The sequence below is a fragment of the Ovis aries genome, chromosome X, assembly GCF_016772045.2.
Source record: "Ovis aries strain OAR_USU_Benz2616 breed Rambouillet chromosome X, ARS-UI_Ramb_v3.0, whole genome shotgun sequence".
In the NCBI taxonomy this organism is placed as follows: domain Eukaryota; kingdom Metazoa; phylum Chordata; class Mammalia; order Artiodactyla; family Bovidae; genus Ovis; species Ovis aries.
In genome coordinates, this window is record NC_056080.1 from 63256844 (window position 1) to 63271170 (window position 14327).

The 14327-nt window shown below is 38.3% G+C and overlaps 1 protein-coding gene across 5 annotated transcripts in view; it reads left to right on the forward strand.

Annotated features, from left to right (window-relative positions):
• Positions 1-14327, forward strand: part of KIF4A (kinesin family member 4A) — a 128516-nt gene that overhangs the window by 76903 nt on the left and 37286 nt on the right. For all 5 annotated transcript variants that reach the window (XM_042242405.1, XM_042242404.1, XM_060408154.1 and 2 more), the window contains exons 14-17: positions 2867-2923; positions 3933-4118; positions 10732-10835; positions 12157-12301. In XM_042242405.1, coding sequence (XP_042098339.1) covers positions 2867-2923; positions 3933-4118; positions 10732-10835; positions 12157-12301 — 492 coding nt within the window. The remainder of the gene's footprint in view (positions 1-2866; positions 2924-3932; positions 4119-10731; positions 10836-12156; positions 12302-14327) is intronic.

Sequence of the window (14327 nt, forward strand, 5' to 3'; positions counted from 1 at the left end):
CAAAATAATAGAAGTCATATCCTCAGTGAAGATCTGGCAGCATGACTGATGCCTGGTGTGCCTATGGAGGAAGTTGGTAGTGGTGGCTGGCTCAGAGGAACTCTAGAAAATTGCAGTGTCTGCCACTAAAATTCACTCGGCACACATAGCAAGAGGGTGCTAAAGATTGCCACAAGCTGATGAAGTCCCTGGCTTCCATCCACTGTCACCATTAGGCAGAATAACCCTTTTACTCAGGGCTCCTGCTGGACTTTTGAATCAGAGTTTTCTATGTCTATTGTTTGGAGACCCTCCTAGCTACATTTTTTTTTTTTTTTTGGAAATACACAACAATGTATCCCGTGGCTTTTATTAAGACTCACTACAGTGAAAGCAAAATGTTTCAAATGTAAATGCTTGTGCCCTTCATTCTGGATTAAAACTATTTTTATTTTAAGTGACGGGCGAACACCCCCTTTTCAGTTATGAGGCACTCACTGTTCCTGGACCTTTCTCCTGGGGTTTTAAGTGCTACACTGTACTATTTCTTCCTATAAAATATAATTCAAGCAAACCTCCTATAACAGTTACCTGTGAGGAAATTCATGCAGTCCTTTCAATTCCCAAAAAATAAAAATTTCTTTTTTGTTTTTACTCCCTCCTTCAAGACCAGTTCCATAAATAGATTTTTGCATGCCAATAATGCTATTGCTTACAGCCTGTAAGCACAAACTTCATTTTGGTGGGTATTGCTGGTTAATGTAGCTCAGTGTACCATGGCCTTGTTCATCTGACCACCACCTTCAGCAAATGTATGTCTTTTTATTACAAGAGGTTCATAGTTGCCTTAAAATGGGGAAGAAAGAGGCTATTAGATTGAAATAAGTCCTATTGTTATATATTTACATCTAGGATTATAAAGACAGAATCCTGACATGTTCACATAGAACGTCACCAAAGCTTAAACCTTAGCATTGAAGTTATATTGGGCCAAAAGGTAAACTCAAAGTAATGACATATCTTCTTCAGGGCATGTTGAATCAGATCTACTCTGATCCTGACCCTCTGGAAAGCCCTAGAAAAAGTCTCCAAAAGCCAGTGTCATAGGTCCTGTTAATCTAGGATAGGTCTATAACTAGTCATTTTACTGAGACTTACTGGGAGGGAGAGCCCCTTGGACTGCAAGGAGATCCAACCAGTCCATTCTAAAGGAGATCAGCCCTGAGTGTTCTTTGGAAGGAATGATGTTAAAGATGAAACTCCAGTACTTTGGCCACCTCATGCGAAGAGTTGACTCATTGGAAAAGACTCTGATGCTGGGAGGGATTGGGGGCAGGAGGAGAAGGGGACGACAGAGGATGAGATGGCTGGATGGCATCACCGACTTGATGGACTTGAGTTTGAGTGAACTCCGGGAGTTGGTGATGGACAGGGAGGCCTGGCGTGCTGCGATTCATGGGGTCACAAAGAGTCGGACACGACTGAGCAACTGAACTGAACTGGGAGGGAGAAGAGGTAACCATTAACCTATAGTATTTTGAAGTGCTCTGTTTTTTAAGAAGAGTTTAGTATGTCCTAGCCTTGGAGAATCACCAGTACTGTAAATCATAATAAGAAAGGATGTGAGAACACTGGGTCTTCCTTTGAATTCTCTTTGAGTCTCACTGATTAGGAATTTCTAGGCAGAATAAGGGAAATGCTTTACAAACAGCATTTACTAAGGGCCTCTTTTTTTCTTCTTCTTTTTTTGGCCACACTGTGTGACATAGCAGGATCTTAGTTCCCCAACCAGGGATCAAACTCATGCCCCCTGCACTGGGAGCATGGAGTCTTAACCAGTGGATCTCCAGGGAAATCCCACTAAGGGCTTCTTTCACTCCTTGCCTTAAAGGTAATAAGATTCAAGTTTCAGTAACTATGTAATGTTTCACTAGGCTGATGCAGAGACTCCCTGTGCTAACCCTAAATTTATCTCCTTGCTATTGAGCCAATAGCTCTTTTACCTATGACCTTAATCATATGACATCTTGAAAATAATCCTTTCTTCAGAGGACTTTGCAGAATCACTTAAACAGAAGTGGTAATCCTTATGTTTCAATGCCAAATAAAACCTAAATTCCAGTGGGAAAAACAAAGCTTCCTCATATGATAGCCTGTAAACAAATTTGTCCTAATAAGTGGCTTTAGGTTTCCCTTTTAGGTGGTTGTTATTCTAATGCCCCTAAAAGGATTGTGCCCTTTTCTGAGAGGGAATCAATGCTTACCCTTTCCCTTCAAGTAACCACTACCTGGAGTAACTGCATATGATTTGTTCCAATGCATATGAGGGACAGAATCTGAAGTATGTTTGTCTGACTTCATGAGCACATTTTTCTGGGGTATTTATTTCCTTGTAGAGTAGGCTCTTGCTACCTTGACTGGCTATAAAATAAAAATCACAAATAATCCTTCATCATACTCACTTTTCTGCTGCATTGCCTTTATTTGCTATGTCTGATCTTAAGATGCTGTGTCCATAAGAACTGACTAGACCTGTACATTAAAACATAAAAAGAAAGGGTAGCATCTAAAGTGGATTAAACTTTGGCCTGTTTAAATGACTGTTTCACTCTAGTTCAGTGATCTCTGGCAGAGCAGGAGAGGTGCAATAAATGTCAGTTGCTACATGACCTTATTTTTATAAAGACCACACAATTGACCTTTACAAAGAAGACAGATTCTTGAGAGTTGGGAAGTGGAAACGTGTGTGTGGGGGGTGAGTGGTATATGTGACTACAGAATTGGTCCAATACCTTAAATGATCTCTCTATACACTTGAAAACAACTAAATAACCCATATAAAACCCACTAGTAAGCTCCTAAACTGAGACATCATTTGTCATTGCAGGATGAAACTGTTGCTTGCATGACTGCAGCCATTGATACTGCAGTAGAACCAGAAACAGTAAGTAATTGGCCCTTTGTGTAGAACCAGGAGATTTAACTGTGCCATTTCTTATAATTTATCACTCAGCTAAGGAAGAGAATCCCTGATTGTTACCATCCTCCGTAGAATGCCCTGGAAATTTAGAACTCTTGAGTATAAATCTAAGCTAAGTATAAAATCCGTAAATTGGATAGGATCTCTCTCTAGTAGTATAACTGGTAATGGGTGACAGGGCTTCTCAGCGATGCCACTTTCTATATTTGCAGTCTGGCGTACTGATTTCTTGTTAGATGCTTGTATTCTGTATCAACTGTCTAGCACATCAAGACAATGAAGGAAACAAACTAGAAAATTATGGCAAAATCAAAAAACCATTAGAAAAGAAATGGAAGAGAATTTTTTCTCAGCATAGTTTTCTATAGATGCAGTGGTTAGGGGCTAAAAGAACCAAAGAAAATATTTTGAGCATTCAAGTCACAAGAATAGATCAAATGTGTTAGAAACTGGCTGATGGTTATAGAGTAAAGTCAAAATAAAAGGCTGGACAATGGTTTGCTTGAGACAGCTTTTCCCCCCTAAAACAAATATATATTGGTATTTTTTTATATTCTGAAAGAAGAAAGATAGAAGATAAATCAGGTGCCAGAGGCCAGCTCTAAGAATAAATGAAACCTCTTCTCCACTTCCACCATTACAAAGTGCCATTTCCAGAGCCCTCTCTCCTCTAAGGACCCCTTAGAATAAGGTGAAAGTAAGAAATGTTGGCCAGACCTATAAAGAAAAGAGCAAGAAACTTGGTTCATTCTAAAAGAGTCAGTCAAAGGATATAAAAAATAAGGTGCTTGTGAGAGCAGGGAAATGGGTTAGCTCAATTTATTTCTGATGTTTAAAGCAAATGTATGAGAAGCCAGTTTTAAAAGAACAGAGGGACTGATAATGGAGAAATGGCTGTGAGACTTGATGAAACAGTGCCTAAGAACTCCAGTTGCTTATTTCTCTTACAAATCATTATCCTGATCTTTTCCAGCAAGAGGCCATCAGTCCAGAGAGCAGCAGGTCTTCTGATGCTTTCACCACTCAGCATGCTCTACGTCAAGCTCAGATGTCTAAGGAGCTGGTTGAGTTAAACAAAGCCCTTGCACTGAAAGAGGCCTTAGCCAAGAAAATGTCTCAGAATGACAGCCAACTACAGCCCATCCATTTCCAGTACCAGGTAAAATATTTACTAGGGCACTTGATATTCATGTCGACCATCTTTCTTTAGTTATACGGGAAGAAAACAGACACACCATTTTTGATGACAAGACAACATAAAATGCACAGTATGACTGGAGTTGTACTATTGGTTAAACACAGAAGGGTACATTCAGGATAAAGAAACTGTAATTTTCTTTCATTTAATCTAATACCTTACTTATATAACAGGTATTTAATAAATAGATAATGTTATAATACATGTGATCCTTACTTGTAGAGAATTGTTCTAATAACTATGCTGGGATTCTAAGGAAGGTACATCTCTTAGTAGATGGTCTGGGTTCTAGAGAGAATTATGAGGACACCAGTAATGGATGTCTCATGACCTGGCAAATGGGTAAACTGCTTTTCCTAATGTTAGTCCTAAGTGGCTCTTGCTAATTAAAATCAGGTCTTTACTTAGACAAGTCTTGGGCTCGTAGGTTGTCCACAAGGTTACCCTTGCTCCAGACCTTATTTTCCCATGTAGCCCAGTGTTTCCCATCCACAAAGGGATGTCAGCAGAACTGGAAGGGGAGAGGATGGATTGTTTTCCTATTCAGACCCCCAAAGTCCTATGTTCTCAGGAAATCCCTATATTATACATTTCTATCACCAGCTCCTGTAAATTTTCAAAATGAAATTAAGTAAAGTGTTTCTCCTAAGTAATTTTCACCACTATTTTTTTTCTGTAGAGTAGAAGTTGCTTCCAAAATAACAGCCAAGTTGCCAGTAGAGGTTGTATTTCCATTTTGTTATCACAGTCTTAACATTTTTAAAACTTATTTTTTATGTCACACAAAAGCATGTATATCATTTTTACAGGTCAAATAATACAATACTCAGAAAAATAAAAGCAAACTACCTTCTCTCCTATCCCCTAGGCTTATACTTAAAGTTTTTAAAGCTGTTTCCTCTGACATTTACCTCCAGATTCTAGATAAGAGTTGGTAGTATAGTTGTTACTTTAAAATTTTTATACATTATCAATTGACTTCCCACTATGGAAGATGGGAATATTAGCTCTCATATACATTCCCCCATGCACATTGCCTCACCCTTTCACAGTTTTTGATTAAATGAATAATTACTATTTAAATTTTATAATTACACAAGTTTTACAGCTGAGCCACATAGTATAATGTGATTCTATTTTCTTTCTTGTACAGCCTTTTGCATTTCCTGAAGCTAATAATCTCATTTTGGGGAGTTCCCTGGTAGTCCAGTAGCTAGCACTGGGGGTTTTCATGGCTATGGGACCAGGTTCAATCCCTGGTCAGGGAAATAAGAGCCCATAAGCCGAGCAGTGCAGCTAATAATAATAATCTCATTTTTTCATTTACTTAGTCTTCTATGTACCAGTCAATAATTTATCACTGAGGACTTCCCTGGTGGTCCAGTGGTTAAAAATCTGCCTGCCAATACAGAGAACATGGGTTTGATCCCTGGTCTGGGGAGACCCCACATGTCACAGAGCAACTAAACCTGAGTGCCACAACTACTGAGCCCATACAGCTAGAGCTCATTCTCTGCAACAAGAGATGTCACTGCAATGAGAAGCCTGTGCACCACAACAAAGAATAGCCCTGGCTCGCCACAACTAGAGAAAGCCTTTGCACAGCAACAAAGACCTAACATAGCCAAAATAAATAAATACAATTTAGAAAAAAATAATTTATCTTCAGAACTTCCCTTGTGGTCCAGTGGCTAAGCCTCTGTGCTCCCAATGCAAAGGGCCCAGGTTCAATCCTGGTCGGGAAACTAGATCCCACATGTTGCAACTAAGAGTTTGCATGCCTTAACTAAAGATCAGAGATCCTTTGTGCCACAACTGAGACCCAGTGCAGCCAAAGAAATAAACAAAAAGATAATTTATCTCTAAACTTCTTAACAGAATTATAAAGCTCCTCTCAGTAGAACAAATGTACCAGGTAGTTTATCAGTCCATTTCTTTCTTGAAGACAACCCTCCTATCTTCTGTCTTGGTTTGTTTTCTCTAGGCCTACTGCCCAGCCATCAGCCTGGGACCATTGTTTACTAGAAGCAATGCTTTACTGCTCATCTCTGTGTTGAAACCGATTCCATGTCTTCCTCATTCTTGGGCTACCTCTTTGTGCTGGTGGAGTACAACCCATATAGCTTTCTGAGAAAGTGTACATGAAAGGAAAATGTTTTAAACCATTCACTGCATGCCTGAAAATAGCTTTTTGTTTGTTATGGTGGAAATGACAGTGCTTACATTTGTTAATTTGTCTGGGTTTAGAATTCTGCAATGGGAATTGTTTTTCTTCAGAATCCTGAAAGATTTGCTCCATTATCTTCTATTTCCAGTGCTATTGATTAGAAATCCATTATAATTCTTAATACTTTTTTTATGGGAAGGAGGGCACACCTAACAGCTTTGGGGGTCTTAATTTCCATGTCAGGGATTAAACCCACAGCCCCCCTACATTGGAAGCACCAATTCTTAACCACTGGACTGCCAGGGAAGACCCCTGATTCTTTTTATTTGACCTGTATTTTCCTCTCCTCTGGCAACTTTCAGGATCTTTTCTTTGTCCCCAGATATTCTTGAATTTCACAATGATGTGCCTTAGTGTGTATCTGTTCTCACATATTGTGCTTTGTGCTTCGTGAGTCCTTTCAATCTAGAAATTTGTATTCTTCTCTAGTGGGAAGTTTTCTTGTATTATTTCTTTAATAACGCCCATCACTATTTTCTGTTTTCTCTTTTCTTGCACGCCTCTTAGCCAGATATTGGATCTCTGAGATTTCGTCTCTGCTTATCTCCTCCCTTGTATTTTCTATTTCTTTGTCTTTTTATTCCACTCTCTGGGAGATTTCCTTCCACTCTTGGTAAATGTTTTTATTTGCCTATTTCTAAGATTTTTTAAAATCCTCTAATTGTTCCTTTTTATAACCTCTTCTTTTTTATTCATGGATTCAGTACTCATCTTTAAGGATAGAAATTAAATTTTGTTGAACTTTTCTTCTTCTTCCTGCCTTGCCTCTGTTTCATTCAAATTCCTTTTTTAGTATATTTGATTTGGTCTTTCTCTAATGCAAGACGTTTTCTTCAAATTTCTAGTAATTTTTGGTTATCCATTGATATTTAAGAGTGAGACAGTAATAGCCAATAGGAGAAGCCACCACAATGAGAAGCCTGTGTACTGCAACAAAGAATAGCCTCCACTCACTGCAACTAGAGACAGCCTGCATGTAGCAAAGAAGACCCAGCACAGCCATAAGTAAATAAATTAGCCAATAAGAAGTTCTTTATGCATAGGTTTCTCTGGGCTGGTCAGTTACCAATAAAGAAATCTTTCATTCTCCTGCCTAGAGTTGTGTGGGGAGAATAGCAATATGCCCTATTTCTGGTAACTCAGAGCAAATAGGAGAGTTGAAATCTCTCTGGTTATATACAGACTTCTTATTTAATCCCCTATCAATAGTATGTTAATTTATCCCTGTCTTTTGTTGTGTCTGCTGCCTGTGAGTTCAGCCTGTCAGGTTCAGCTTCTCCCAAGAGGAAAGCTCCGCTCTTCTTTGTGGTTCCGATACAAATTGGTTTGTTTCTTCCTGACATTTGTCCTATGGGAGTCATAGTTTAACTTTTTTAATTTACTCTACTGAGTCAGTTACCACTTACACAATTCTTTTCCTCTTCCAAAAAAGTTTGTTTAATTTCTTGACTACTCTCTTCATCCTTGTTGATTTATATCCTTTGGGGAGGTCATTTTAGTAGGTTTTCAAGAGAGGGCAAGTTAAATACAAAGCTCAATCCTCCATATTAACAGGACATACAATGCACCCTTTTTTAGGTCAAATGTATTTTGGCCTTTTCAGGATAAACAAAGGATTAATGATAAGGCTGAGAAATTATTCCTCTCTTTCTTGTACATTTGCCTAGAAACTCAGGAACATGTTTCCTCAGTGTACTTCTGACCCTATGATGGGTGCTGGTAATGAGCTAGAGCTATAGGTGTAGCAAGATAACGTATCCGTTTTTTCCCCTTGGAATCAAATATGCTTGAGCTTCCAAACTTTAAAGTTAGAAGGAAATAAATTCTTATTGTTAACTGTACCTTTTAATCACATGTAAATGTCTCTCTTTTTCTAAGAAATAAAGATAGTTCTTTGTTCTAAACAATATTTTCCTATCACTGTGAGGAATTTCTATAGGAAAAAAAATGTAATATCTATTTATTTATTTGCCTCACCAGGTCTTAGTTGTGGTATGTAGAATCTTTGATCTTTGTTGCAGTTCACAGGATCTTTAGTTGCAGCATGTGGGATCTAGTTCCCTGGCCAGGGATGGAACATGGGCCCCCTGCATTGGGAGAATGAAGCCTTAGACACTGGACCACTAGGGAAGTCCTGATATAGAAAAATTTGAGGAGGTATAAGTTCTGGTTAGTGCAGATTACCATGAATTATAATAGTACAGTAGTCAACTATTTGAATTATTTCCCTTGTAGAGCCAGTGAGATAATGATTGACTGAATGTGGCATACATAATGAAGAGATACTGTTTTTTTACCTATCCAATTAATAAAAATTTTGAAATGTAGCAATATCAAATGTTGACAACAGTACAGGGAAACAAGTACTCTCATACATAGCTAGAGTGTCAATTGGAATAACCACTTTGGTAGACAGTTTGTCAGTATCTATTAAAATTGGAAATGTGTACACCCATGAACCTGTAATTCCACCTGTCTCTACCCTAGAAGAGGCTTGCACATGTGCACAGAAGGCATGTACAAGAATGTTTCATTATGGCAAAAAAGAAAAAGACTGTGACAATGAGATCTGTATGCACTGATATAAATAAATCTCTAAGACCAAGTTCTTTTTTAAAAAAGGCAAGTGACAAAATGTTATCTATGTATAATGTGACTCTATCTTTAACATATTTTAGTAGGTATCTACATACATGTACATATAGCATATGTATGTATATATATTATTTTCAAATCTATTTACATATGTGTTCCAGGCATTTGCCAAAACATATTTAATAAATAAATGCACACACTTCCATGTAAATGTCTAGAATATGTACATGTCCAGATACATAGTATGTAAATGTCTAGGAAAAAGTGTCTGGAAGATCTGGACCAAGCTGATGACAATGGTTACTTCTGGAGAGAGGTCTGGAATTTTGGCAGGGGTGAGGCAGTCAAGGGAACTTGCCCTTTATATGTATTATCTGGATTATTTTTTGTAAGAATGTTTTCATATGTTACTTCTATAAGTACACACACACATACATTATTGTCAGTTTAAATATACAGGGTATATAAAGCAGTGAGATTGGTTTTCATTGTTTATATTACACTTGATCTTAGCCAAAAGACCAAGAAGCGATCATTGTTCATATTGAAATGACTAAAAGTGTGTTTCTTGAAAAATAGCTCTTGCCTATTTAGATACGGCCCTACCTAACCTGCCTTTGCTTCTTTGTCTCATTTCAATACTGGTTGAAGGCCTTCATATAATCTTCTTGGATACTAACCACTCATTCAGCCAGTTTCCTGTGAGAGCAGAAAGGAATCTATTCATTGAGTTTTCCCTATCTTAGAAGAGCTACCAAACTTCCATTTCTAGAATTTGTTCTCTAAATGCATGCAGAACTGCAGTTGCTGATACATGCATACATTTGAAAGTTCTAAATACAAGAATGTGCATCTCTTTACAGTTTACAAAATATTTTTACTTTTTTGTCTTATTTGATCTTCCCAACAACCTGTGAGGCAGATAGTGTTGTTAATTGCTTACATAGATGAGACCACCCCCAGGTTCAGCAGTTCACCAGGAGGAATCACAGGACTCAAGTATAGTCACACTCACCGCTAAGGTTTATTATAGTGGAAGTATACAAAACAAAATCAGCAAAGGGAAAAACCACATGGGGCAAAGTCTGTAGGAAACTGAGTGCTTCCAAGAGTCTTCTTCCAATGGAGTCACATAGTATGTACTTAATTCCTCCAGCAATGGATTTTAACAATGTGTGTGAAATGTTGTCTATCAGGGAAGCTCCCATGAGCCTAGGAGTCCAGGATTGTTAGCAGGGGTAATTCATGTAGGCATTTTGTCCCTAGCACATATGAAAATTCTAGACTCCCAGAAGGAAAGCAATGTGCTCAGGGTAAGTCATATTGCTTGCACAGTCCAGGCATAACGAGCCACTCTTAAAATTGTGGGAATCCTACCAAAATCCAGGTTCCCAGATTTGAGCCTAGGTCCAACTTGCAAGCAGATCTGTTTTTAGGACTGATAAGTCTCAGACCTGCCACGTTAGCTCTTTTTTGCATAGAAACTAAGGCTAAAAGAGATGAAATGGCTTTTCTTAAGTTATTTACATAGAGTATGCTGGACTCAAGGTTCAAACCTAGGCCTTTGGATTCCAAGTTGGTACTTTTCCCACTACATAACTTTAATCTCCATCAAATCAAGTAGAAATGTTTTTAGTGTGCAACTGAAGTGGTAGAAATTGAATGCATAGTTCCTTAAGATGTGAAATGTTGAAGTGATTTTCTTCCTTTACCTTGTAATGCTTTCTTTCTCTCAACCTATAACATTTCTAGGATAACATAAAAAATCTAGAATTGGAAGTCATCAATTTGCAAAAGGAAAAAGAAGAATTGGTTCTTGAACTTCAAACAGCAAAGAAGGATGTCAACCAAGCCAAGTAAGAAAAAAGTCAATAATTATATTTCACGTTCCTAACTGTGTGTGAAGAACTGTAGAGGAAATAGAAAAGTAAAAGAGCCATTTCCTGCCCTTAGAGGATTTAAACCTAATTATGGAGAGGAGACCTAAAACAAAAGAAAATTAAAGGAATTGAGATTTTAAATAACATTTCATGGTGACAGTAAAAGAATACCATAACACAGCATGTGATTAGTAGCCAAATAAATTTCTTAGGCAGTAATCACTTTAAGAGTTCAGAGGCAGAAGATATCAGTTCAGGGTGGCATAATCAAGGAAGGTTTTATAAGAAGTTAGCATTTAAAATTAAACAGAATAAAAATAAAGAAGTTAGCATTTGAGCTAGATTTTGAAAGATTATCAGACCTACCAGACCAGCAGTTTCTTGGTCCCTGTGCTGATGGTAAATTCACCTGTGAATAGAATTAATATTCAGGCTAGTAAATGAAAAATCAATCTAGCCATCCCTTAGTTAGTTAAGAATAAAGCCAAGACAAATTACCAGAATATCCCACTGTCCCTTAGACCTTTGCCTTATTGGCTATTCTACCTTCTTTTTACTCAATGATTCTATTATATTTCTCTATGTATCCAAAGTTCATGTTCTTAGAAGTTATGTTGAATGTTTGCTTTCTATCTCAGACTTGTGTAACAATCATCAGAATTATTCCTTATAACTAAAGTGAAGTGAAATGCTTTTAAAGAACCATCCTTTTAACACAAAGTGGTGGTGCCAGGGGTCAGGGGGGAGTAGTACTGAGACAACTGCCTAGTTATATACTCAAAAAATTTCCTTTGCTCTTTGTATTAAGCTCTAATTTTTGAGACAGTTTTAGTTTTGGGGGTAGTATTAATTTTTAAAAAAATTTCTATTTATTTATTTATTTTTGGCTGTGCCAGGTCTTTGTTGCTGTGCATGGGCTTTCTCTAATTGCAGCGAGTGGGGAGTACTCTCTAGTTGCAGTGCCTGGACTTCTCTTGTTACAGAGCACAGGCTCTAGGATGTGCGGGCTTTGGTAGTTGTGGCAAGTGGGCTCAGTGGTTGTGGGGCACGGGCTTGGTAGCCCCAAGGCATGTAGAATCTTCCCAGACCAGGAAATGAACCCCGGTCCTGGCATTGGCAGGCGGATTCTTATCCACTGAACTACCAGGGAAGTCCAGTCTTCCTTATTTAAGATGGCTATATGACTGGTCCCCTATATTATATATATCAAGGGTGTAAACCTGGAAGTCTAATATTATGTCTTTTGAAATCAGACTTTGCTCCTGCTAGTCCTCATTCCTACAAAATCTGTGTTTAGGTTGAGTGAGCGCCGCCGGAAACGTCTCCAGGAGCTAGAGGGTCAAATAGCTGATCTGAAGAAGAAACTGAATGAACAGTCTAAACTTCTGAAGCTGAAAGAATCCACAGAGCATACCGTCTCCAAACTGAACCAGGAAATACGAGTAATATACTCTCATCCTTGCATTTACCCTGTAGAAACTTAACAACCATAGGCGTTCTATTAGAATTATACTACAGAGGTGTTTTCAAGTGAGGAAGTAGCTTGAATCTCTGCAAATGTCCTTTTTGTAAGGACATTGTGATAGTAGTCATCTAGAATTTGAATAACAAAACAGTTACTCAGTTTTGACATTCAGAATTTTAATGTTAGATTCTCTGAAACCAAAGGGCAAGGATACCTTAATATTTAGTGGTGATATTTTGACCACTTTCCATGATCATGTAGAATAATTCTGCAAAGTGATTACAAAATGACTGGCACCTAGAGAAAATTTTTGGTCACTGATGTTTGACTTCTGACATCTACAAAGTGGTGGTTACAGGTCATTGTACTGAACCTATTTGAATACAGTGGTTGCTAGGTAGATTTTGTCCTTGAGATTTAGTAGATACTTCCTTGAAATTTCATTTATATGCAGTGAATTTAGAGCTGGTTTTAGCTTGTAGGTAAATTTTTTATACAAAAAAGATCTTAATGACCCAGACAACCACAATGGTGTAATCACTCAACTACAGCCAGACATTCTGGAATGTGAAGTCAAGTGGGCCTTAGGAAGCATCACTCTGAGCAAAACTAGTGGAGGTGATAGAATTCCAGCTGAGCTACTTCAAATCCTAAAAGATAATGCTGTAAAAGTGCTGTACTCAATATTCCAGCAAATTTGGAAAACTCAGCAGTGACCACAGGACTGGAAAACGTCAGTTTTCATTCCAATCCCAAAGAAAGGCAATGCCAAAGAATGTTCAAACTACTGCACAGTTGCACTCACATGCTAGCAAAGTAATGCTCAAAATTCTCCAAGTGAGGCTTCAATAGTGCATGAACTTCCAGATGTTCAAGCTGGATTTAGAAAAGGCAGAGGAATCAGGGATCAAATTGCTAACATCCCTTAGATCACAGAAAAAGCAAGAGAATTCCAGAAAAACATCTACTTCTGCTTCATTGACTATGCTAAATCCTTTGAATGTACAGATCACCACAAACTGTGGAAAATTCTTCAAGAGATGGGAATACAGACCACCTGACCTGCCTCTTGAGAAATCTGTATGCAGGTCAGGAAGCAACAGTTAGAACTGAACATGGAACAACAGACTGGCTCCAAATAGGAAAAGGAGTAAGTCAAGGCTGTATATTGTCACCCTGCTTATTTAACTTAAATGCAGAGTACATCATGAGAAGTGCCAGGCTGGATAAAGCACAACAAACTTTGGAAAAGTCTTAAAGTGTTAGGAATACCAGACCACCTTACCTGCCACCTGAGAAATCTGTATGCCGGTCAAGAAGCAACAGTTAGAACTGGACATGGAACAACAGACTGGTTCCAAATTGGGAAAGGAGCATGTCAAGGCTGTATATTGTCACCTTGCTTATTTAATTTATATGCAGAGTACATCATGAGAAGTGCCGGGCTGGATGAAGCACAAGCTGGAATCAAGATTGCCGGGAGAAATATCAATAGCCTCAGATATGCAGATGACACCACCCTTATGGCAGAAAGCGAAGAAGAACTAAAGAACTTCTTGATGAGGATGACAGAGGAAAGTGAAAAAGCTGGCTTAAAACTCAACATTCAAAAAACGGAAATCATGGCATCCTGTCCCATCACTTCATGGCACTTTGTTGTCATGGGAAAACAAAGGAAACAGTGAGAGACTTTATTTGGGGGGCTCCAAAATCACTGGAGATGGTGACTGCAGCCATGAAATTGAAAGACACTTGCTCCTTGGAAGAAAAGCTATGACCAACCTAGACAGCATATCAAAAAGTAGAGACGTTACTTTGTGGACAAAGGTCCGTCTAGTCAAAGCTCTGGTTTTTCCAGTAGTCACGTATGGATGTGAGAGTTGGACCTTAAAGAAAGCTGAGCACCGAAGAATTAATGCTTTTGAACTGTGGTGTTGGAGGAGACTCTTGAGAGTCCCTTGGACTGCAAGGAGATCCAACCAGTCCATCCTCAAGGAAATCAA